Source organism: Poecilia reticulata, chromosome 4, assembly GCF_904066995.2.
Source record: "Poecilia reticulata chromosome 4, P_reticulata-male-v2, whole genome shotgun sequence".
NCBI lineage: Eukaryota > Metazoa > Chordata > Actinopteri > Cyprinodontiformes > Poeciliidae > Poecilia > Poecilia reticulata.
The window spans coordinates 6931790-6956242 of NC_088833.1; the positions used below are offsets into that span (position 1 = coordinate 6931790).

Genomic DNA, 24453 nt, shown 5'->3' on the forward strand with positions numbered 1-24453 from the left:
GAATTGTGTTAGAAGAAGACAAACCGGATGTTTTGGCTACCAGCTGGCTAACATGACGGATTTTTCAAGAAGTTACACATATTTCTCTCAGTCGTTTAAACAAGTAAAGATAGACCGGTATTTTGTACAGTAAATACCACAATTTGTCCGCACATTTGCTGTTTCGTGAGCTCTGTTTTAAGACGTAGTTTAACTGTGCTATTTTATTTTTTTTTTATTTTTTTTACTTCGAGTTTTCTGAATTGAACGACAACTTTTTTTCATTTCCCATCCAAATAAAACTATGGTTATTTTTCAAGTTTCCAATAAGAAAGAAAACTTTGACGACGAATTTTGAGTTGGAACAGCCAGAAGGGAATGTTTATTTTCATTTAAATACACCGAGGTTAGTTTGTTTTCAAAGATTCCGCCAAATTCTTTGAGCAGTTTGTATTTAGTAAGCAGTACCTTTGTATACATTTTTTTTTCTAATTTTAGAAGAAAAATGTCAAAACATTCCAAAAGGAGAAAACTGAATAGGTTGTCTTCATCTTCAGGCGAAGAAGAAACGGTAAGGATTTATTATTATTATTATTTTTAGTGACTCTGCTTTTAGGGTTTGATATGTTAAGGTTATTTAGTCCAGTGGTCCCCAACCCTGGTCCTCCGGGATCGCTGTCCTGCATGTTTTTGATGAGTCCGGACTCCTGCACAGCTGATTCATATGATTGCATTACCTCCTTTGCATTCCTGCTGTTGCTGCAGAAGCTGCTTAATCGCCTGTTCGTTTAACCCAGGTGTGCACCAGCACCTAAAATATGCAGGGCAGTGGGCCCTGAGGACCAGGGTTGGGGACCACTGATTTAGTCAGAGCTTTCTAGCACATTGTATGATGCACAGTGTATGATGATGCCAGCGTGCTAAAATGATTTTGATTTTATAAAATGCACTACCTACAAGGAAAGAGCAAATCTCTTAATGTCTGTGATAATATATGTGAAGTAAAATCATTCCTATGACATTTGTTTCCCATAAAACCCCTATGTTTTCAGGGTTCAAACTGCCAAAATGATGCCTCCAAAAGGAAAAGTCACAAAAGAAAAAATGACGAAATGGATCCAAAGAGGTACAACAGACTTGTATAGACCAAATAAAGTTTGTAATCATGACTCCAAATCTTATTTTCAGCAGTTAGGTGGTCCTACATTTTTCAGATCTTCTTCATCAGAATAATTTAGCATTTTTAAAGTTCACGTTTTTGTAGTTGTATATATAAATAGATAAACATGTAAATATGAATAACAGGAATACATGTGCAGGTTAATATTTGTTTTTATCTAAATGTTAACTTAAAGGTAAAGTTTCGAGACCCGACCAATAAAACCAGTAGAGCTATTACCTTTAGAAATAACGAGAATTTGATTAGGTATTAAGCCAAGCTTTAATCCCAAAAGTAATCAGAATATTAAGATGGAACAGATCCAGAGTGACATTGTCCAGTGCTGGAGCTTCAGCTTGCTCACATGAAACAAGTGAAGCAAAGAATGGAATGCAAGCTCTGCTTTTATCTAAGCTTCTTTCTGCACCCCATAGTAAGGGGTGTTGATCTGTTGTATCATTTTGTCCGAGACTATGTGTGACGGGGGCCGGTTGTAAGTATTATCAATGGTTATGGCTAGATGAGCATTAGCAGTGTGCATTTGAACAGATAAATATGGTAGAGCAAGGGCACAAAAACATACGTACCTGTCAATAGTCTGTTGAATACTTTGGGTACTTAATTTTTGTTCCAAATGCACTGCGTCACATTCACTGTGTTGATATCTGGTTCAGTATTTTTTACATCTTAACCCTAGTGTAGCCCCATGTTTGTATCATTCATTAAGCAAATACAAAGCCAAAATTGAGAAGCTCAGTGTCAAAAACTACATACATCCAATTAGTATGCAGAAAGTAGCTTGTGTTACAGCTAATACTTGAAATAATTATTTTCTGCTTGACTCGCATTTGTGTGATTTATGTGTGATTCTCGTACTGATTTATGTTTGAGATCTTTGTCACAAACAAAGTCCTGCATAATTGTGAGGTCTTTTGTGTAAGTAAAATGATTGAAATGAAATGATTTATCTAAAGATTTTACAAATTAACATCACCCCCTTTCAACTCAGAACCATCTTGCTCTATAAAAGCAGTCATGTATGGTTTGTCTCTGCCAGCTATGCATGTCCAGACACAGAAATGTTGGCTAATTCTATTTTTGAAAACTAACTAGAAAGACTGTTGAGGAAGAGCTGTACTTGAACAGAGGTTATATTACACACTTGTGGTTCCGTTACTGAGTTTGTGTCTTCAGAATGATTAGGTTTTATTTAGAAGTACTACGGAATACACTTGTCAGATTTTATGTTTTTGTAAAATCACATAGCCTTTTATCTTTGCTTCAAAATTATGAACCTACTTAGTGTTGCTCTGTCATGTAGTTTGTGGTTGTGACAAAATAGGGGAAAAGCTCTAGGGATTAGAATGCTTTTGAAAGACACTTGTTCCCAGGTTAAATAGTTACTTCTGATGATACCTTTTTTCTTCTTGTCCAACATGCAGCTCTAAAAAGGAACAGAAAAAAACTCAAGTTGACTCCCACAGCTCCCGCCAGATAGCAAAACCTGTTTACAGACTGTCAACAAGAAAAGAAGAGCAGAAAGTCTCTCCTAAACAAGGGCAGCTTAAAAACAATGGACCTTTGCAATTACACGGGGAACGCCAATCCAGTATATCTAGAACAACTAGGGAAATTAAAACTGTGAGAAGGGACCAGTCAAAGCCTAATAAGGCAAGCTGTGCTGCTTTACTTACTCAGACAATAGAGAAGAAATTGCAAGACAAGTCTGATAAAAAGTGCTCTCAGGGCAGCTATTCCGAGCTAAAAAATGAGCAAATGAGTAACAAGTTAGATGCTGCTGAACACAGAGATCACAGGCAGGGATCAGAGAAGAGGAATGGACCAGCTAGGGAACCTTCAAGATCCCCGCATGACAGCAGGAATATTAAGACCCAAGAACCCATCTCCTCCCACTACAAACATTTTCAAAAATGGAGCAACATGTCTCGAGACCAGAACACAAGTAAAAATTATCCGTATAGCAGAAGTACGAGTGTGGATGCCAAAAAGCCTCCTACCACTGTCACACAGAAGTCTTGCATTTCACCGAAACCCTCTATGACAGTGACAAACCCAAAGAAATGGAAGAGCTTCACTTCAACCCCCGTGAGCAACAAATCAGAGCCACCACCATCCACTCTGAAACAAATGGGCATTCTAAAATGTTTGCCTTTTAAATTAAATTTCAAAATACCAAAACACAGTCAGCCTGCCCTTGCACGCAGCTCACTCGGAAATAATAATACGGCGTCTTCGAACCAAAACCTCAAGCTTAAGGATAACAAAGACGGCTCTGGAGCAAAGAAATTGGAGCCAGCAAAGGTGGAACCTTGCAGGCTTTTGGCTGGTTCCTCCAATTCTCCTTGTAAAGCACGAAGTAAGAGATCATCTTTGCCTGACCGTCTCTCATCTGAAATCCATCCAGCAGGAGATGCAAAATCTAAGCAATTCTGTGATCAGGTAAAACAATTTTTTAAAAAGCACCAATGATTAATCTTAGTATTAATTTATGTGCTTTTTAATTTCTATCTGAAACATGATTTTTCTTTCAGGGTCAGGTAGTTGAAGAGCTTCATCTTGCTCGGTCTGAAAAGAGGCTGGAGGTAAATGTGAAGCAGAGCTACGGTGAACTCACTGGCATGGACATAGATTCTGCTGAGGAAGGAGCCGCAGAAACCAAATGTGAGTTTTATTGTTTCCTTTTTAAAATGTTGTTAAGGTTCAAAGATTAACTGTTAAAACACATAACGGATGGACTGTACATCCATTTTCTAATTATTTTATAAATAGAAATGTCAATATCTGTGTCCCTGAGATGAGTTGTGGGTCAGTCAAACTCAGTCAGACTGCATGAAGAGTGACTGGGGATGGTAACTTTAAAGTTTCAACAGAGATGCTGTGTCAGTCAGGACTTTGACTGGGCCATTTCATTAATATACTTTGATGAAAACCATTCATTCACAGTGTAGTTCTCTGCCTCCTAACTGGAGACAATGCAAGTCCTATCTGTAGAGCTGCATGTTTTTATCCAGTGTTTTGTTCAGTTTTCACTTGAGCATCAATTGACTTAACTTGTCTTTTCAGACAGGGATCCCAAACAGAAAACCCTAATCCTGGTTCTGGACACCAACATTCTCCTCAGTCACTTGGATTATGTGAAAAAAATCCGATCTTGTGGCCTTGAAGGTATTAAATATATTGTTTTCATGACTAAACCTGCTGCTTTTATAGTTCATTTCACATCTTTTATGTTTCTAATTTCTTCGTTGAGATGTAAAATGATTATTAATGAAATTGTTGTCAAAGAGCATTGCCTTCCATCTTTGAAATTAAAAGTATGTGCATTTCTAGTTGCCTTACTGTATGTTAGTTTGGACTCGTTAAAACAGAAAAATAAAAATCAGCCTCAATCATTATGCATATAAGAACTGGTAGCTTTAACAAGATCAATGCTGTTGAAACAAAAAGTAATTAGCATTTATGGTTGTAATACATCTGTTATAGCCATAAATAATAATGAAATGTTGACTTTTATTGATGCATACATTCATAGCTGTTTGCTCTTTGTTCTCTCTTAGCATTGGGATTTCCAGTTGTCCTGATCCCCTGGGTGGTTCTACAAGAGCTGGATTCCCTTAAAAATAGAAAAGGTCTGTCAGGATCAGTGGCCCACCTTGCAACTCCGGCCATCTCGTTTATTTACACCTCTCTGAAGAAGCGGGACCCCCACCTGTGGGGGCAGTCCATGCAGCAGGCCACTGAGATCAGCAGTGAGTACCGATTTTACTGTACTAATCTGGATAATCAAGTGTTTATCCGGATTTAAAAATTCGCATTTCCTTATTAATTACCTATTCAGTCATTATAGTAAAATGCTGGAAAAACCAGATATGTTCATAAACTGTGTAAAAGTACATCTCAACGTTGCTTTTTGCACCATGAATCTGACTAAACTTTTGCTGTTTTCAAAAAGCGTTAATTAATGTTAATCATGTTATGTTATATATTTATTACTTATGCTAATAATTGAGTTAAATATACATGAAGTGATTAAATAGATTGTACATTTTCATAATTTGTGAAGGTCATGAATTTAACTTTCAGAAATCCTGCCTGCTATTTATGTTTTGCCCACTAGGTGGCACTCACACTTAAGTGATTGAAAGTATCCCCATTATTGTAGCTGAGAGGAGTGAAATTCAAGGGCAGGTTGCCTCCATGTACAATCCCCAATGAAGAACAATAATTACATGTACTTTTGAAACGTATTTTATTTAGTGTAACTGTTTAAAAATGCATCCATCCTTTGTCTTTTATTACCGTGAGGATTGTTTTTACCCTTTAATATGAGCACCATAGCAATGTGAAGTAAGCAGACTCTTGGATCAGACTCGTTTTCTGAGTCATTGTCGTCTTTTTGTCATTTCCCTTTTTTTGATCCTCAGATGGTCTGAATACCAAGAATAATGATGACAGAGTGCTGCAGTGCTGCCTGCAATACCAGAATATGTATCCAGAGTGTGTCCTCATCTTATGCACGTGAGTTACCCCTCCCCCCCTACAGTATGGTGCTGCTGCTGCTGCCGCCGCTGTGTAAAGCCTGTCCTCAGCTAATAAAGCACACGCATGTGACTGTGCCAGATAGTTCCAGTTGGGATGAGAGAAACAGTGAGCCCGACAGTTTTTTGCAAAGAATAGATGTGCTGAGCGAGTGAATCTGGGTTCAGCCCTGGATTTGTTTTTGCCCACATTTGCAGTGGAAAAAATTTCATTATGCTTTTGTTGTTGTGACTTATTTCTTTGTTGTTTCTGTTTCTACATGCAAAATTGAACTGGCATCTAATTAAGACATCTCTTCTTTCCTCTCTAGAAATGATAAAAACCTGTCCAATAAAGCTGTCCTGAGTGGAGTGACGGCTCTTAGCAAGGTTGATTTGGAGGCAGGGGTCAGGAGGTCGAAGAATGGCCATCAGTTCCTTCTTGACGTTCAGTCTCCTGTTCCGTCTCGTTTGAGCCACAACATCTCATCTCCAGCGTTGAGCACAAGCTGCTCACCAGCTTGTGCTCAACTTCCCGTTCAAGATAGCGGAGGTTTTCCCCTAGCCACCCCACGAAAAGGTGAACCACTAAAAAATATGTGTGTTTGTGTTTTCCAGGAAGTAACTTTACAATTTCCATTATCCACCAGCAGATATTGGCACATACCAACTGTGCACTTGGCGAGTTCACCAACACGTTATTATTTTTCTGTTTCCTTTCACTTGTACAAACCGGATTCCAAAAAAGTTGGGACACTAAACAAATTGTGAATAAAAACTGAATGCAATGATGTGGAGATGGCAAATTTCAATATTTTATTAGTAATAGAACATAGATGGCAGATCAACAGTTTAATCTGAGTAAATGTAACATTTTAAAGGAAAAATATGTTGATTCAAAAATTGACAGTGTCTACAAATCCCAAAAAAGTTGGGACAAGTAGCAATAAGTAACTGGAAAAAGGAAATTGAACATATAACAAACAGCTGGAAGACCAATTAACACTAATTAGGTCAATTGATGACATGATTGGGTATAAAAAGAGCTTCTTAGAGTGTCAGTGTCTCTCTGAAGCCAAGATGGTAAGAGGATCACCAATTCCACCATTGTTGCGCAGAAAGATAGTGCAGCAATACAAGAATGGTGTTACCCAGCGTAAAATAGCAAAGACTTTTAAGTTATCATCATCAACCGTGCATAACATCATCAAAAGATTCAGAGAACAATCGCTGTGCGTAACGGTCAAGGCCGTAAAACTCTACTAGATGCTCGTGATCTCCGGGCCCTTAAACGTCACTGCACCTCAAACTGGAATGCCACTGTCAAGGAAATAGCATCATGGGCTCAGGAATACTTCCAGAAAGCATCGTCAGTGAATACAATCCACCATGCCATCTGCCGCTGCCAGCTGAAACTCTAAAGTGCAAAGAGGAAGCCATTTCTAAGCTCCACAACCATTTGCACTGGGCCAGGAGTCATTGAAAATGGAGTGAGGCAAAATGGACGACTGTTCTGTGGTCAGATGAGTCACGATTTGAAGTTCTTTATGGAACACTGGGACGCCATGTCATCCGGACCAGAGAGGACAAGGATAACCCAAGTTGTTATCAACGCTCCGTTCAGAAGCTGCATCACTGATGGTGTGGGGTTGCATGAGTGCTGGTGGCTTGGGCAGCTTGCATGTCTGGAAAGGCTCCATTAATGCAGAGAACTATGTTCAGGTTCTAGAACAACATATGCTCCCATCTAGACGTCGTCTCTTTCAGGGAAGACCCTGCATTTTTCAACAACACAATGCCAGACCACATTCTGCACCAATCACAACATCATGGCTATGTAGGAGAAGAATCCGGGTACTGAAATGTCCAGCCTGCAGTCCGGATCTTTCACCTATACAGAACATTTGGCGCATTATAAAGAGGAATGCGCGACAAAGAAGGCCCAAGATGATTGAATAGTTAGAGGCCTGTATTAGACATGAATGGAAGAGCATTCCTATTTCTAAACTTGAGAAACTGGTCTCCTCTGACCCCAGACGTCTGTTGAGTGTTGTGAGAAGAGGAGATGCCACACAGTGGTAAAAATGGCATTGTCCCAACTTTTTTGGGGATTTGTTGACATCATGAAATTTTGAAACAACATATTTTTCCCTTAAAATGATACATTCTGTCAGTTTAAACTTTTTGATCTGTGATTTGTGTTCTATTGTGAATAAAATATTAGATGTTGGCACCTCCACATCATTGCATTCAGTTTTTATTCACAATTTTAGTGTCCCAACTTTTTTGGAATCTGGTTTGTACATTGTTCCTTTAATGTATCCATAAAGACAGCTACAGCTAACAAAGCCTGAGGCAACAAATAGAAACAGCGCTAGTGACGCTCATAATTCCTACAAACAGCAAAGGAGAAAGTAGAAGAGCGTTTTTAATGAGCCTGTATGAATGTGTTCATGTAAATTATAAAGATATGTTGAGTTCAAAGCCTGTAAATAGTGTATGTATGTGTACATACATACTATATAAGTTTTTTTTATTGCAAAGTACATAAATCTTTTCTTTTTGTGTTCACACATGCTGGCATAGGTCCACCTGTTAAGTTCCCATCAGTGAAAAAAAGACACTGTAAGGAGGCAGAATGGGACCTCAGTGCATATCTGTGTGAACTGGAAGACAGTCTGCGAGATGTGCTGTCTGAAGTGTTAGAAACCGAGATGAAGGCGGCTTATGATGAACTCTGGCAAGAGGTACTTGTTCTAAAAAGAATCGTTGCTATTGCTTTTTCTGTGTGTTTGGCGCTCTTACACAATAAATATATCAACCTCTATGATTGCTTTGCATTGAGAAGGATTGGTTTGTATGTAGCTGGATATGATTTTCACCTTTTCATGAGACTTTTTTGTCTTAAAGTGCTTAAAAAAAACACATTTGTCCAATTAAATGAACTGTATTCAACCTAAATGTTATGCACAAGATTCCTCCCTAAACAGACTTAAAAACCCTTGAAGCATGCATTGCCAAACATAGTGGAACAATTTACACAATTTAACGAGATTTCCATTTGACAGTAATGTTAGCCATGCAGTTTCACCTTATTAGATTGTTTTACAAATGTAGTTATTGTCCCAATGTGTTTCTTTTATTTTGTAGATTGTCTATATAAAACCTCCCTGGAGTCTTCAAGATGTCCTTCAGTGTTTTAAAAAGCACTGGATTGCTGTCTTTGGACAACTTGTCCCACGAAAGATGTTGGAAACTGTTGGAAGCCTTATAAACTTCTTTAGCTCAGGTATGAAGTCATGCAGAAGCAGGAAAGGATGAACTGTTATATCATTTGTTGTTTTCTGTCCATATTTTCCTCATCTGACATTGGATATTCAGCTTTTTTTTTCACTGTCTGAAGTCAAATCAGACCAAACTTGTCTTGTTTTAGGTGAGTTAAAATGACCAAAATCATTTCTATTTGCTAATATGTCAGAGATTTATTTATTAAGGTATAAAAAAAAACCAAATTTAAATGTTTAAATTTCCTCAGCTTTAGAACTGCGTGACTTTGGTCAAATGTTTGGGTTTTCTTCCACAAGCTTCTCTATTGGACTGAGATCAGGGCTTTGTAATGGCCATGCCAAAAGATTTACTTGGTTTTTGGGTATGCTTTGGTTCATTGTCCATTTGAGACGCTCAAATGGACAATGCTTTGACATCCTGCCTATTTCATGAAGTGTACCGGTTCCTCCTGCGGCAAAACACATGCTGCCACAACATGATGCTGCCACCCTCGTTCTTCACAGTTAGGATGGTACAAGCATGCCCGTTTTTCCTCAAAATGTGAATATGGTCACTATGGCCAAACAGTTCCACTTTAGTTTTATCAGTCCAAAAGATGTGTTCCCAAAAATGAACACATTTGTCCCAGTGTGCATCTGCAAACTGCAAATCTGGCTTTTTATATATTTTTTGGAGTAGTGGCTTCCTCTGTGCTGAGCGTCCTTTCAGCCCATGTTGGTGTAGCACACAATTCACTGTCTTAACAGCTTCAGCAGCATCTTCACCAGGTCTTTTGCTTTTGTTCTGGGGTCAATTTGCACATTTTGGATCAAAGTGTGTTCAACTCTGGGACACAGAACCCATCTCCTTTCTGAACAGCTCGATGGCTGGACATTCCCATCATATCTTGAGAATAATTGTTTGAACAGATGTACTCAGCACCTTCAGCACCTTCAAGCATCTGGAAATTGTTCCCAAGGATAAGCTGGACTTGTGCAGATCCACAATTCTCTTCCTGATATCTTGGCCGATTTCTTTTGACTTTCCCATCGTATCAAACAAGAAAGCAGGTGTGGCCTTAAAATACATCTACACGAACTGTAAAAAGTTCATCTGTCATGTTTCTTGCTATGCCATGTTTCTGCTCAGTCCATGCTGTTGATCTTTTTAGTCCATTAAACTGCTGCATTGTTTAATTTATAACAGCCACTGTTTCTGGGAAATCAGAAGGTCTGACGATATCACAGTCTCCAAATTTGCCAGTTTCCTAGGAGACTATTCGAATCTTCCACAGAATGTAAACAACAGAGGGGAAATAAACAGACAATCTTACTGTAATCTGCTAAATGGACCCGGTTTGTTTCATTATCTCTTTAGGCACATACTTCGCAAACTCCTGAAGCTAAGGAGAAGCTAAGAACTGTTATTAAAAAAAGTATATGTTTAATTAACTTAATTCTGTAACAATCTGTAATTGTAAAATGGAAAAAGAAATTGTGTGACTCTGGGCTAAAAATACAAAGTGATCCCCCAGATTAAAATGTTACAGTGTGGAGCGGGATGCTGATGTCTGTCCTGGACTGTTCCACAAAACTACATCCAGAATTAGGTCATCTGCTAAAGCAGGAGACACCAGTGTGTGTCAGAAAGATGCTGAGTAGCCGACTGCAGCGATTCTGTCCAAGATGTCACTGAGGATGCATTTTTAACGCTGCACGCCTACAGTGTTTTTATGAGTCAATCTGTCATTCAGCCTTTATGTCAACCCATATCGGGGTGGAAGGTAACTGCTACAGCCATGGCACAAAAAATACATCTTACTCAAGAATCTGAGTGGAAAATATATAAAATTTGACCTTGCTCAGAGTTGTCCCTGGCTCACACTCATGGCTTCTCAGTACCGCACAGCCTGGCCCTGAGCCAGGAATTTGAGAGTAGAGCAAGGAGGAGGGTGAGGATGAGGAGGCGGAGAAAGAGGAGGATGTAGGGATAAACTGTGTGTTAGGGTGAGAACAAATGTGGTGGTGGAAAAGTACTGCAGGCAACAGAGTGTGTTAGTAACAGAATGTAGCTGGAATTCAGAGGAAAGGTTCCTGTCAGGAGAAATGAAAAGTTGGGTTTTACTTTATAGGAAAAACATGCTTTATCCATCACCTGACTGTATTGTTCCTTAATCTTTATGAAACCAAGTATTCAGTAATGTTTTCTCATATTTATACTGAGATTATTTTGTACATTGAACTCTATTTATTAATATGGTGACTTCTGAAGACAGTTTTTGCGCCATATTTAGGGGTATCGGTAAAAAGGACTGAATTATAAATGCATGCTTCACTTTTTGGGCACATCAGTGTACATTTATCAAGATACTTTACTTCATATGATATTTCATTATGCGCAACTTATTGTAGTGGTAGGCATGTGTAATTTTGAGTAACTGCGATCTAAATATGGATTCCATGAAAAACAATTCTAGTTTTTGGCCAATGTTTTTCTTAAAATATATCACGATTTCTCTAACTAACCACTTGTTATTAATTGTACAGTTATTAATTACCTCCTCATCTCTACTTTAATTTATCATATTTGCTTTTTACAGCATTTTTTTTAATGTTATAATTTTTTTTTTTTCATTTATAACAACTAGCTGAGTCTAAAACATTATTTAAATAAGGCTGTGGTAAATGGGAAGTGCACAATTTCTATTTAAATTATAATTCAGTGATGTAAATATTCTCTACGAGATACATAAAGTATCTATAAATAATCTTTTGTGAACTAAAGAACCACACAGATTCTAGTATCTAGTTGTTTAATTACAAAAATAATAATATGTAGTCATTTTTTGCATTTGTTTAACAGTTAGTGATTTTATAACCAGCACCATTTGCTTTTATGTGTACCCTCAGGTGAAACCATATCAACTTTATGGTTATTACAAAAAACTAAGGAGTTAGTGAAAGCATTTAGGAAAAGTTCAGAACGTGTCCCTGGTGCCATCACTGTGATCGAAGACATTATGAATAAGGTACAATCACAGGTAAGCTTAAACAAAATTGAAATCTAAATGTAGCTGAACATTTAATCAATTGGAAATGCCAATTGATTATGATTGCCATATATGGAATCATAGAATACCTAATTTAGTCTCTTTAAAGCTTCATAAAAGGCAAAATTGAGTGCCGTTATGCTAAACCTCAACTTCTAACTCAATACATAATATCTTGAGGCTAACTGTAAACCTTTCTCTCACTGTAGCACGACACATCTGGGGAGCTGGAACTGTCTGCTGGTGATGTTGTCATGAATGATGACGAGTCTGTAGATAAGCAGCCGGGATCGCCTCACGTCCCTCCACAGGAAGTGTGGGCTGTGTTCGAGAATATCTGGTCTCAGGTGTACCAAACTAGGTGAGCTAAAAGACTGAACAGCTTACACACACTCATCATTACTGCAAATGTAAATGATTCGGGGCTTTCAGTTGTTCATCCTGAAGGTTTCTTTGGAATTAAAATTTCAGCCTAAAAATTTCTGATTAAGAACATTTTGAGAAGTCAAGATAGGATTCTGAACACCTTGAACCCTGCACCAGCTGTCAAGCATGGGATCATTTTGAGGTTCTGCTTAGCTGCAATGGTACTAATGCATTGCACAACATGGGTGGTGCAGTGAAGATGAAGGACTATCTCCAAATAACTCAACCTCACCTCAATTCAACCACTATGTGGTTGAAGCTTAGAAATCGTTGGGTGTTGCACAATCATCCTAAATGCAATCAGGTTAACATTAAGCTGATGGAAGAGCCACAGCCACATGGAAAATTTATGGACAATAATAAAAGGCAGCAATCATGCCAGAAACAAACAACTTAAAATGAGCTCTGCCATTTATTTCAAGAAGAGTCCTCAAATATCTAATCAAAAAATAGCCAGAATCTTGTGGACATCCATCTACTGGGTATTATCGTTTATTGATGTAGTTTTGTCTCCTATTGTTATTGGGATTGTTGTCTGTCCACCATAAAGCAACACAGAAAAACAGGATAAACTATGCACATGATTTTATAGTCTGTGTGACCATTTGTAGGTGAATTGTTGAAATTCATAATGGAAAAAACAAAAATGATGAGATTCATGTCCATGATGAACGCATGTGAACTTCATTTGTATGTCAAATCCACATGTAATTGTTAAAGAGATAAGTAACTGTCTGCTATGGTTTGTTCAGTTAAATTGAACACAACATCTTGAAGTGATTACATTTCCTTAGGTTTTAAGACCTAAAGTCATGATTGAGGCATAATCCCAACACCTACGCAGTTTTCAGTCACAGAACAACATCCTGGTTTATTTTGATGTGCTTTGTTTTTTTTCCATTCCATTGACCTAAAAGGTCATTTGTTTCTGTCACGTTTCAGTTTGGAAGTGTTCAAAGCGCTCAGCTTTGACCCTCTCACCATGCAGGCTGCTACACCGATGGGACGTCCTCCGCCGCCACAGGACGCTTTGGCCTGTTTGCACAGACTGTCCTCGATGGTTTCACAGCTGCTGCAGGCGTTTGGCAGGTATGTAAGCCGGCTCATACTGCAGATGTCTCACTGAATGTAACCTTCGGACATCTCACTTTCTACCTTCAGCTTGTTTTGTTTAATTAGTTCACTTGAAATGAAGCCATTGCTTCTTTTAAGAGATAAATATCTTAAAACGTGCTACATTTGAATGTTTCTCGTTAACGCTCATCTGTCTGTCATTTTCCCATCATCCCCACAAGTCTACTTTTACTAAGCCCTCTTTCAGAACAAGCTTTAGCGTTTTCACTTTCTCGCAGACCCTTCTGTCTGTGCTGCCAGTCCTTCTAAGAACCCCTTTTAAACTGCCTTCTCCCTGTGTAAGCCAGATTTCTCCTTCCTGTGTCCTACTTATATGCGTGTGGGACCTGTAAGACTTGGTTGGCATGTAGTGTTGGTCAAGAAGTGTAATCCTCTTGACCTTGTCACTTTTCCTGAACTCTGTTCCCATGACGCAGCAGTGACCATTGATGCACGTTGGTGCTGCTGATAAAGAAATTAGAAACTGAAAAACCTTTTCACTGTTTCTGCTTGGACAATAATCACACTGAACCAAAATGTAATGTTGAAATACATCATCTCGCACTTATTGTCAAAAATGTTTGAGGAGATTTGTTGCTTTGCAGATGGATCTGAACCTTTTTGTATTTTGTCGAACAAACTTTAATGTGTTTTATTGGGATTATGTTTGATAGATCAAAACAAAGTAGTCCACAAGGGAAGGGATAAGGATAGATTATTTTGAAATGGTTCATTTTTCATGTAAAAATCACTGTGGCAATCAGCCCCCATTTCCTCCGATACCCCTAAATAACCTCCTGTCATCAGTTTTGCTCCAGAATCTGATAAGGTTACATCTCTCAACTGTTCAGTCCATCGTCTGAAAATGAGAAGAGTATGGCACAACTGCAAACCTAGGAATGCAAAACCTTTCTGGGACAACCTCACCATTTCGTAAGGGTCAAAGATCAGCTTAGGTGAAGACTCCAGCAACACTTGAAGCGCTAAGAAACACCTTTATTGGTAGACTAACACTTTAGCATTCTCTTTGAATAAACTACTTTTAGATTAGTAAGGTGTTTGTCCCTTTTGATATTTGAAGTGGTCAAATTTGGTGACAATTTGGTTCAGTTGGTCAGCATGCGCCACCCTCTGAATGCTAATTGGTCACTTTGTGGGTTTGGTTCATTAATTTTTTTTTCTGTACGGTACTTTTTTATTTAAACATAAACTATCTGGTGTTTTGTAATGACCCTTATAAAAGCCACAAGCTATAAGGTGTTGGTCTACCTACCAACACAGTTGTTTATTAGCAAACCTACCAACACATGGCAATCCACCTAAACCTTCATTATTTAACAATCATTGTCATGTACTCCACAAATTTGATCTGAATGACAAGAGTAGAACTTATCGTGGAAAGAAAGACATAAAATTTCCTATTTGTTGTTTGAAACAAGCCATGCATGCTGAAGAAAATGTTTTGCTGAGAAGAAACCAACTTCACCTTCTGGGCTACATGCAAAATGTTATGAATAGTGAAAAACTACATAGCAAAACATGTTAAAGTGATTAACATGTTTGCAGCATGTTGAGGTTGATCAACATGCCACCATTTTGTTTGGAAAAAATGGTGGCAATGGCATCAAGCTGTGTTTCTCTTCAGCTGAGACAGGAATGTTGTTACAGTTGATGGAAAGATTGATAGAACTAAATATAGACAACAATGTAAGAAAACTTGTTAGACCAGTGTTTCTCAACTCCGGTCCTCATGCCCCCTGCTCTGCATGTTTTAGATGTGCCTCCATTCCAGAACAGCTAATTCAAATGATTGCATGACCACCAAGTACTGCAGAAGCCTGTTAATCACCCAGAGATACACTTGGAGCTGACTTGCATAACTTCTGTGGAAAATTTAAGAACATCTTGAATAACAGCAACAACCCCTTGTTTTGTCGCCCTGTGGACATTTTAACATTCCGTGGTATGTGAAGCACGTGTAAATAATAAAACCAGTGGAAGCTGAAATCTTTTAGACAGCTCAACTTTTAGTATCTAGTCATGGCGCATCTTGGTCCATTCTTTCTGCTTGAATAAAGCCGTGAGCCAGAAGCTTTGTTAATCCCATAATATTAATAATTTACCCTACTCTTTTTGTCAGCTCAGAAAAATGTAGGGCAGCTTTTCCTTTCCTTTATAAACTTTTTAGCTGCTTATGTAAGTCTTCCTTTTTTGAAGTCATGCCTGTCTAAAACCCACTTCTCCTTTTGCGTCTCACACTCAAACACAAATCTGAAGATCTTGCAAGCAAACAGGCAGAGCTGGCGCCCCAAATGAGATCTACTCTGGACCCTCTGCTATTGAAAAACAATTTCTTGCTGGAGGTGTTGACTGTTAAGTTTGAAACGATTGGATCCAACTTCATCCAATCGCTAACACTTGGCCATTATGTATTAACACACCAGCTAGATTGCGAAGGAAGCTACGCTCTTAACTTACTGTAAACTGTGTGCGCTTTAAACAACCATCACACACTGTGAAGAGACAAGTACAGAGCAGAATATTGTGTTTGTCAGAAATAAAATGTCTTAAACATTCCTCTTGCTCCGATTTTAATTGCTCAGTATTTGGAAGCATGGCTTTACTTGTCCACTTCCTGTGATGCCATTGCTAAACCACAAACATGGACAGATTACAATTATTGACCAATGCAGAAAATCACTACTCGTCCTTCTGTTCACTGATTGGCCCTGTTGAAATTCAATCGGAGAAATCAAGCTCAATGGGAGAAAGCCCAGACAGAGCAGTGAAGGTAACTGAGAATCAAGCAAACATGTGTCAGAAGGAAACAGTGAGGTAAGTTGTTACCCCTCTGGTGTATCAAAGCATTACTTTTTACTCTCCTTATCTAGAAAATATGGTTTGCTTTAACTGCTTGGCATGGATGAATCACATTGTCTGATTTCTATTATGTAATGCTAAAAATATATTCATCTCAATGTTTTCTTATCTGCAAATATTTACTTCTGTCTGTTGGTTCATTTAAAAGCACATGTAGTTTGTGTTGTGGTGCTTTATTACAAACGTCCTGTGATGGTGAGATTTCCTTTTGGGACTCGACATGTGATAGGACTTGCTTAACAAAGGCCTTTTGTGATGAGGATTATGTCACCTTCAGAACATCACAAATGTTGCACATTTAGTTGCACATGCAGCTTTTAGCCAGTAAAATCTTTGCTTGTTTTGTTGGATCTCTGTGAGATTTCGACCTCAGTCTGGTGAAACGCTCCTGCTGCCACTCATTTCCGTCGTTTTGGAAATCATGCTTCACTAGGGAAGGGGAGGAGAATTCTGGCAGCTTCTGGGAATTCCTGGCAGCAACAACATTTGTACCACGGGCAGCTTTTTTTTTCTGCACCTCTGAGCCTATATGGAAAAACTAAAACTCAGTTACTCATAGCAACATTGCTCAGTTTTGCATTAGTATTTCTGCAGGGTTTCTAATGTAAATGGGCATTTTGTTTAGGTTTAATTTGTAAAAAGTGATGGCAACTTTGCTCCTCTACACGCCCAATTCTGAGTAGCTGTTACCTCTACACACCTACTATTAAATCCTCCCCACTTTTTCGAACTGAATGTAAATGAACCTTTTTATTGCCATGCTTCCTTTTAAAATCTTGGTTTGCTGTGTGTACTTTCTGTTTTTCTTTTCCTTCTTGCATATCATTGTGCACATGTTCATGTGTACGGGGACAGCATTGCCTAGGAGACGGCCAGTCTAGTTTTCACGTGTTTGGGCATGTCTCCCTCGCGCTCCTTTTTCCTCCTTCTACAAGCTATTTGTAGATCTTTTAGAACTAGTGTGCACAAATTACCATTTTATTTTTCTCATACTTCCCTGGTTTAATCAGATTTCTTTAAGAACGGTTACTGTTGCCTCCCTTATTTAGCACTAAGATTCAATGATTTAACATACTTAGAGAAGCTTTTAGAGCATTGTCTAAAGGTGAGGCCGCCTCTGAAATCTCTTTTGTCTCTTAGGGTTTTGTCTTCGACTCCGGGTTTAGAGGAAGTCCAGACACTGCTCAGTATTATTTACTCCAATAAGGTTTGTACAGCATCAGAGTTGTGGATATAAAACTGGCCTCTGAATGCTTTAAATCAATTCACACAACCTTTTTTGCTCCCTGTGGTCTCATGCCATGTTGGGCTCATCATGTTCATTTATTTAGATTAGTTTGTCTGTTCTGTTTCAGCTTGTCGGAGAAGAAACCAGATTAACAGCTAAAGACCTTCTGGATTGTTTCTCCCAACCAGACTACAGGTAGGTAGGCTACAAACACAGACATAATGATGGAAAAAATACACATTACTGATGAATTGTTGATTTTTCAGGACCTTTTTTTCTCTGAAGTTTTTTTTTCTTTTTTTCTGTTTCTTCCAAACTGAATACTCAATCAAACCAGTTCTCTGAAATCTTGCGGCCTTTGTTGCTGCTTGCCCGGGCAGCTATGTGCTTCCTCCTTTGCTATAATAACCCTCCTTGTTGACATCCCCAGCAGGTCTCAGAAAGACCGTGTCCATGCCAACATTTCTGGACAATTGGGACATTTATTATTAACACTTTTCTCTGAAGGGATGCCTTGGGGCTTTTCATTTCCATGACAATAGGCTGGTGTTTGCAGCAACTCTATACTTGTCATTATCACAAGGGCTTACCTATTCCTCTCACAGCACCACTGTGTTGGTTCTGTATAAAGACGGGGGGTTTTTTTCTGCTCTTCTTTTGCAAAGAGCAGAAATAAGCAGATGTAATACCTGCTTAGAAACCTGGTGGCTTTAATAAAAATAATCACAGTTTAACAAAGTTTGGTCATGGATCTACAGCTGAAACCAGATATTTACATACACTGTATCAAAAGACACATCATCATTTTTTTCTTGCTGTTTGACATAAAATCCTTATAAAATTGTACAGGTCTAAATCAGCCAGTATTACTAAAAGTATTCATATTTGTTGAATGTCAAAATAATGAGAGATGAGATTTTAGACAAATCTTTATTACTTAAGTTTGAAGATCATATACACTATAATTGATACACCTTTAAACAATTTGGGAATCTCTTGCAGTGTCATCTATAAAACATTGGATCTATGCTAAAAATGTATGTTCGACCAAATGGCATACAGCAAAAAAAAAAAATCCATATTTGTAAAACTGATGTGCCAAATCCATGTATTAGAAATTACAGTAGAGATGGAAAAGAAAGGATTTGGAAATCCTGGAGATTTTATTTTAAGGCTTTTTACAGCTTTATCTGTGGTGCATTTTAAAATGCACAACCTGCACTGACTGCATTTTATTTGTCAGTGCCTTTCAAGACACCCAAGGACACTTTACAACATTAAGAACATAAATTAAACAGACAAAAATGGCTATAAAGACACAAAACTACACTGTAATCAATAAGGAATGTCAGGCCTCTCCTTTTCCAGTGCACAGAAAGTTGTGAAATGTTTTTCTCAGAAGCCTATTTTGCCTTTATGATTCCTCCATTTTCTTCTGTCCAAATACTGTGAAAGGTTTACACTTCTTTCGAGGCACTGCATATTTAGAAGCTGATGCAACAGAGAAAACATGCTTGGTGAAATGACCTCTCACTTGTAAGTTGCACTGACAAACCTTCAGATGAAAAACTCAAATCTAAACAGATTTAAGTGGAAAGTCTGAAAGGTTTGGTCATGAAATGGCTACATTTGCTCACGGTGTTCATCGTTCACATGATCTGTTAAATATTACGTGTTTAGTGGTAAATGTGTTATAGGAATAACTAACTATAAGATCATGGCATGTAACTCCTTAACTTTCTGTTAGGACAAGCAAATGAACCTTACAAGGAATAAATAATACCAGTAAGTGCAGAGATAACAAATATGCACATCCTCAGTAAAGCAGAAAGCTGTTACCCTCCTAGACAAACGGATTCACCTGACTGTCGCTGAATTGCAATGTTTATGCCTGCAGGTAAAACCGAGCTGCTGCCATAGAAACAAGCCACAGGTCTCACTCCTAAACTGATTATTTGTTATTACGCGTCACCTACTATTGCAACCACCTGGCAGCCAGAAACATGTGCTGATGGTTTTGTAACCACAGCATGTAAAACACTGACTGTACATGACATTTACTTTGTTATGGTGAAGCAGAATAATCCCCTATTTGTCCAGCAAATGGGATGGTCAGATAGCATTAGAGCTTTGGAATAATATCCCATCTGTACGTATTCTGCTTTTTATATTGAGCAAATTAGGCTACAGAAATCTGTTATATGTCAACAGGTTTTCAATTTTCATTACCATTACATCACATAGGTCTGGTGCAAAGATTGACTGTTATGTCATCAATGCCGATACATCATTAGTCATGAAGCGCTTCCTGTAGCGACTGGTTGTGTTTGCTCTTGATGATGAGGAAACCCAACCTGCTGTGTCACCTCGACAGGCAGCTTTTCAGCACTTCTCAGTCACGTTATCCCCGCTCCTGTTGCAGCAGGTCACCGCTGACGGACGCCGTTAAGCTGGCTGTGTTGTGATGGTAAATTTTTTATCCGCAACATTCCCTGTGAAGCGATCCGGGCCTTTACTTAGTGCGTACATTACCGCCGCCGTTAAATATTTGATCTGCGTGCTCAGAGTATGATGTCAGGAGTTATATAATGCCCAATTGAGGCTTTCCAGCCACTGAACAGGAGGTTCAAGTGGGCATCAGCTGATAAGATTCAACCGCGTCATGTTGAAAATTCATTATTATTCATTGATAGACGAACATAATCGAGTGAAATCTTTGTTTTAACTTTTTGGAGAAGACATTAATTAGCAGGAGTTGTTACTCATACAGAATAAAGTCTATTTTGTCTCTGTTAAGAAGCAGAATCTGAAAGTATTTGGAAACATTTTGTGTGTCCGGAAATACTTGTTTTGATTTGTGTTTTTGCTGAATGTCTACAAAATGAACACGTTCCTTTAACCGTGTTTTTTCTTAGTGGTGAGAAAAAAAAGCAATCTGCATCTGCTCGTCTTTCTGATGTCTCATACCCTCTACTAAAAGATCACTATCATGCAGGAAATGTTTAAAAATATACACGACCTACCCTGCATTACAAAGTCTCCAGTGATTGTTTTTCCCTGCTAACGTTGTGTGGAAAGGATTTTCCTCTTTTGAAAGTGTCTGTTTTCCAGACACTTTTGCTTATCTGTTGATTTCTTCACATGTGGATGCTTCATCAGTGCGGAAGGCTAATGGCTTTTAATGCAGCACAGCTTAGCTGTTGAGTAACACTTGTGATAAACCCAGTGACTCATTTTCCAAGCTGCACTCATCTCTCAAGTTCCTTGTGGTGTGAATGCCTGTTCGAATGTGTTTGAGCTGCTCGTCATTCCCTGCAGGAATAAAAGTGCCTTGTTAACGGTATTCATAGCCGCCAAAGCTTTTTGTTTTTTTCACATTTTGTCACGTTGCACACAAACGTCTGTTTATACTATTGGGATTTTATGTAATTCAACAGCACAAAGTAGTGCATAATTACAAAATGGCAGGATTTTTACAAAAAAAAGTGTAGCATTGTATTTTGCCTCCTTTACTCTGGTATCCCTAAATGAAATCCATCGTATCGTTTATCGTGATGATTTTCTTATTATAATAAGAATTTAGATTTATCGTGGTCACGATCAATTCTAATTGTTTAAAACCCCCAAAGCTGCCTGTGTCGTCATGATTGATAGTTTTACTTTTTTCTCCACTGTTTGTTCAGTGACTATAAGAATAAATAACAATAAATTTGAAACTATAATTAAATGCAGTCACTGTGTGCTTGGTGGTGGCAGCATCTTGCTGTGGTAATGCTTTCTTAGGGGAATTTGAGCGTTGATTGGAAGATGAAGCTAAATGCTGGTAAAAACCCAAGATCCTGCAAAAGATGGAGGTTCATCTTCAGCAAGGACAGCCATGATCAGTCTGCAACTAGGACAACATTAGGACAACAATTTATATCAAAGAATATTTATGCATTAAAATGGCCTAATCAAAGTCCAATCCAGTCTGACGTAACTTGAACTGTAATAATTGGCAAAAGAAAACTCCCCAGTAGATGTGAAAAAATAAAAAATAAATAAAACATACAACTCGTGTATAAGTTTCCTTCCATTGCATCGTTATCCACTAATTTGTTTGACTTTATTACAAAAACTTCCCAATATTAGTGGCTGCCGGGTCAACATGATTCAAAAAGCTCATGGCGCATGAATACTTTTGGAAAGCACTCGCTCAGCTTTTTATGTAAGTCATGTTTGTCATATGCAGTCCTCTCCTCCGCTGGCATCGTCTTCAGCTGATATTTAACGGAAGAGTTTAACTGTTTCTGAAAGAATGACCATGAAAGCGCTCCTCTGCTCCGCTCGGTTTAGCAAACCCACAGGGAGCTGAGCGTTGTTCGGCAGGAGGAAGCCTAAGGCTGCACATTGCTTAATTTTGTGTTCAGTGTATTTAATAATGCAGCAAAGAGAAATGGCTTCATTTGAACAGACAGCTTGGTCTTTTTGTGCTGTCCTCTTCTAATGCAATCCTGCATTCAGAGGTAATTATTTCACTGCTTTCCACAGTTTTACATGCAAATGATGTAGTTTGTTTATTATTTAATTTAAATAAGCGACACCAGGCATCGGTGAAGTCGTTTGCATGAAAGAAAAGAAGTAGTTAATCTCTACAAGTTGTTTTTTTTTCCAGCATCATGTAGGGTGGGAAAGAATCACATGCTCAGATTTGATGGTTGTGTCCTGTCAACATTAATTATGTGTATTTCTGACCAACAGAGCAGCTGTTCTCTGGTGTCTAACTCCCTAAAAAAGCAAAGTACCCACCCTTTATTCATCTGGTTCAGAGACCTTGGTGCAAAGTCATCTTTCTGTCGTTGAAACATGTCTAGGAATTTAAAATTCTGAATCGGAAGGTATCGATGTGCATGCAGTGACAGGAACTGAACAGGTAAACCAGTTGAGCAGGTGCAGACCAGCACATCCTGAGTGCTGCCGAAACGTGACAGGAGTAAACCTGACATCACAGGTTGAGCAAACAAGCAGCTATACGCCTGCTTAGAGAAGGGGGAAGTGGGCAGACGGATGAACGCTGGGTGAAAACAACGAGGGGCAAAAGCCAGAAAGTTCTTCCTGCGCTCCCTCCCTCCCTCCATCCTGTCTGCAGTTACGCAATGTTCTGATGGAAATAAAGCAGAGGAGGAGACAAACAAGCAACAAGCTCCCTCAGTGTCTCGCTGCTAAGCAGCCGTTGTCACGACTGTAATGTTCTGTGTTCTTTCCTGGGAATTTGAAGCCGCCTGTGGTGGTGTTTTAGGGAAAAAAAACAAAAAAAAACGGAGTTCAGTTTGGTGGAAATGTGGATAAAAAGCTGCCACTGGAAGCTGCAGATCATGTAGCTGTTCTTTCACTGCCTTGAATCAGAGATGTGTGACTAATTACTACTGCTGTGGTTAATCAAACTCAGTAAGTCAGAATATTACCGGAAAGTTAATTAATGAACTTATTTAATTTAAAAAGGTGAAACTAGTCATGTTACAAAAGGAGCAGGTGAGACATTTACTTCTGGTGATTTGATGAGTGTGGCCTTTTGAAACAGAACAATCAGCAGGGGACTGGTGATTACTCAGTTGTTTTCCAGACAACCCTAAAAGATGGGTAAGCCAAATAAAGGTCATTGCTGAACATTTTGATAAAAAAAAAAAAGTGTGCTGTATCCAATCTCATTAAGGGAAAATTAAGTGGAAGGAGAAATTGTGGCTTAAAAAGTGAAAAAGTAACAGCGAATCACAGCGAGAGAAAAAAAAATTTGATAAAAGTAAGTATTTTGCATTTAATTTGGAAATTGACTTCCCAGAGTCTGGAGGAATAACCATCTATGTAAATAAACATATGAACTATACCACTCTCCGTTTGATCATCTGGTCATCTATGTTAGAAAATCTGTTCATCCATAACTTTGAAAAGAAAGGAATAGCCCCCGTTTCTGTTCACGTATCTATTCAACCAATTTAGTTAGAATCAAACAAGGTTGTCCAATTTCATGTAAATGTTCTTACATTCAAATTAGAGAAAAACCTCAGGATTGACAGATTAGAGCTGATTTCTTTTAAGAAGCTGCTTCATGGACATAATGCGGTTTACCCCTCCGATATTTTCCAACCATGTGATGGAAAATATCTGCAGTTAATTTCATGCGCTCCAACTCGCTTTTGGAAGCTGTTGCCATAAAGCAACATGTGGGTAAATAAAATCTAATTGCGAGCGAAACATTCAAGCCTTGGCATGAGGAATCAAAACGGAGGGCTAGCTGGAACATCTTGAGATGTTTTTTTGTTTTGTTTTTTTGTTTTTGCTGAGGGGAAAAAATGCAGTGGTCAGGTTATAATAAGGACTAGATTGTAAACAAAAACAACAAAAACAAAATGAAAGCAAATAGTAAATCTCTGTAAGACCCAGTTCGTGTGGGGTTTTTCAGAAAACTACATGTAAACGTCGGATCAGAGCTTTCTTCCTCTGTTGCTCCAGACTTCGTCCATTTCTTTGTTTCCTGTCAGCCTAACGTCTCGTCTGTTCCCAGGGAGAAACTTGGAGTTGGAGGAAACCAGTTATTGGAGCTACAAAAGGCCTTGGATGGTTGTGTTCAGACCACAGGGCAGAACTTTGCCTTCACCGCACCGTGCTGATGAAACTCAGGGTCCCATTAACACCAACCACCGGCTGCCTGTAGAAACCTGACCTGTTCCTTCGATTAAAACCTTTTAGTTGACGGCATTTCTGTTTTTTACCATTTTTCAACACTTTTAATCTATAAACACCTTCGCTGTAACAGAAACTGTTTTGTTTTCTTTAA

General features: G+C 38.6%; 1 protein-coding gene across 4 annotated transcripts; it reads left to right on the top strand.

Annotated features, from left to right (window-relative positions):
• Window positions 1-24374, top strand: swt1 (SWT1 RNA endoribonuclease homolog). 4 transcript variants are annotated; one of them, XR_014087232.1, is made up of 17 exons: window positions 1-385; window positions 478-550; window positions 1032-1105; window positions 2581-3598; window positions 3691-3820; window positions 4223-4324; window positions 4717-4908; window positions 5584-5677; window positions 6009-6256; window positions 8263-8423; window positions 8827-8965; window positions 11853-11983; window positions 12202-12353; window positions 13407-13507; window positions 17552-17618; window positions 17767-17834; window positions 24181-24247. XR_014087232.1 is itself a non-coding variant. In XM_081606114.1 (17 exons), the coding sequence occupies exons 2-17, from the start codon at window positions 485-487 to the stop codon at window positions 24284-24286; spliced, it is 2883 nt and encodes a 960-aa protein (XP_081462240.1). In that variant the 5' UTR covers window positions 1-385; window positions 478-484; the 3' UTR covers window positions 24287-24374. The 4 variants fall into 4 exon arrangements, 3 of the variants coding, with proteins under 3 accessions (XP_081462240.1, XP_081462238.1, XP_081462239.1); XM_081606114.1 differs by having other exon boundaries at window positions 11853-11971; window positions 13361-13507; window positions 24181-24374; XM_081606112.1 differs by having other exon boundaries at window positions 2-385; window positions 13361-13507; window positions 24181-24374.
• Window positions 24375-24453: the final 79 nt, after the last annotated feature.

Excerpts from the sequence above, each read along its gene's own strand:
- swt1 (XM_081606112.1), top strand. The coding sequence starts at position 485 with ATGTCAAAACATTCCAAAAGGAGAAAACTGAATAGGTTGTCTTCATCT. Across the intron at positions 4,325-4,716 it reads CCGATCTTGTGGCCTTGAAG|CATTGGGATTTCCAGTTGTC; the intron begins GTATTAAATATA and ends GTTCTCTCTTAG. Across the intron at positions 4,909-5,583 it reads GCAGGCCACTGAGATCAGCA|ATGGTCTGAATACCAAGAAT; the intron begins GTGAGTACCGAT and ends TTTGATCCTCAG.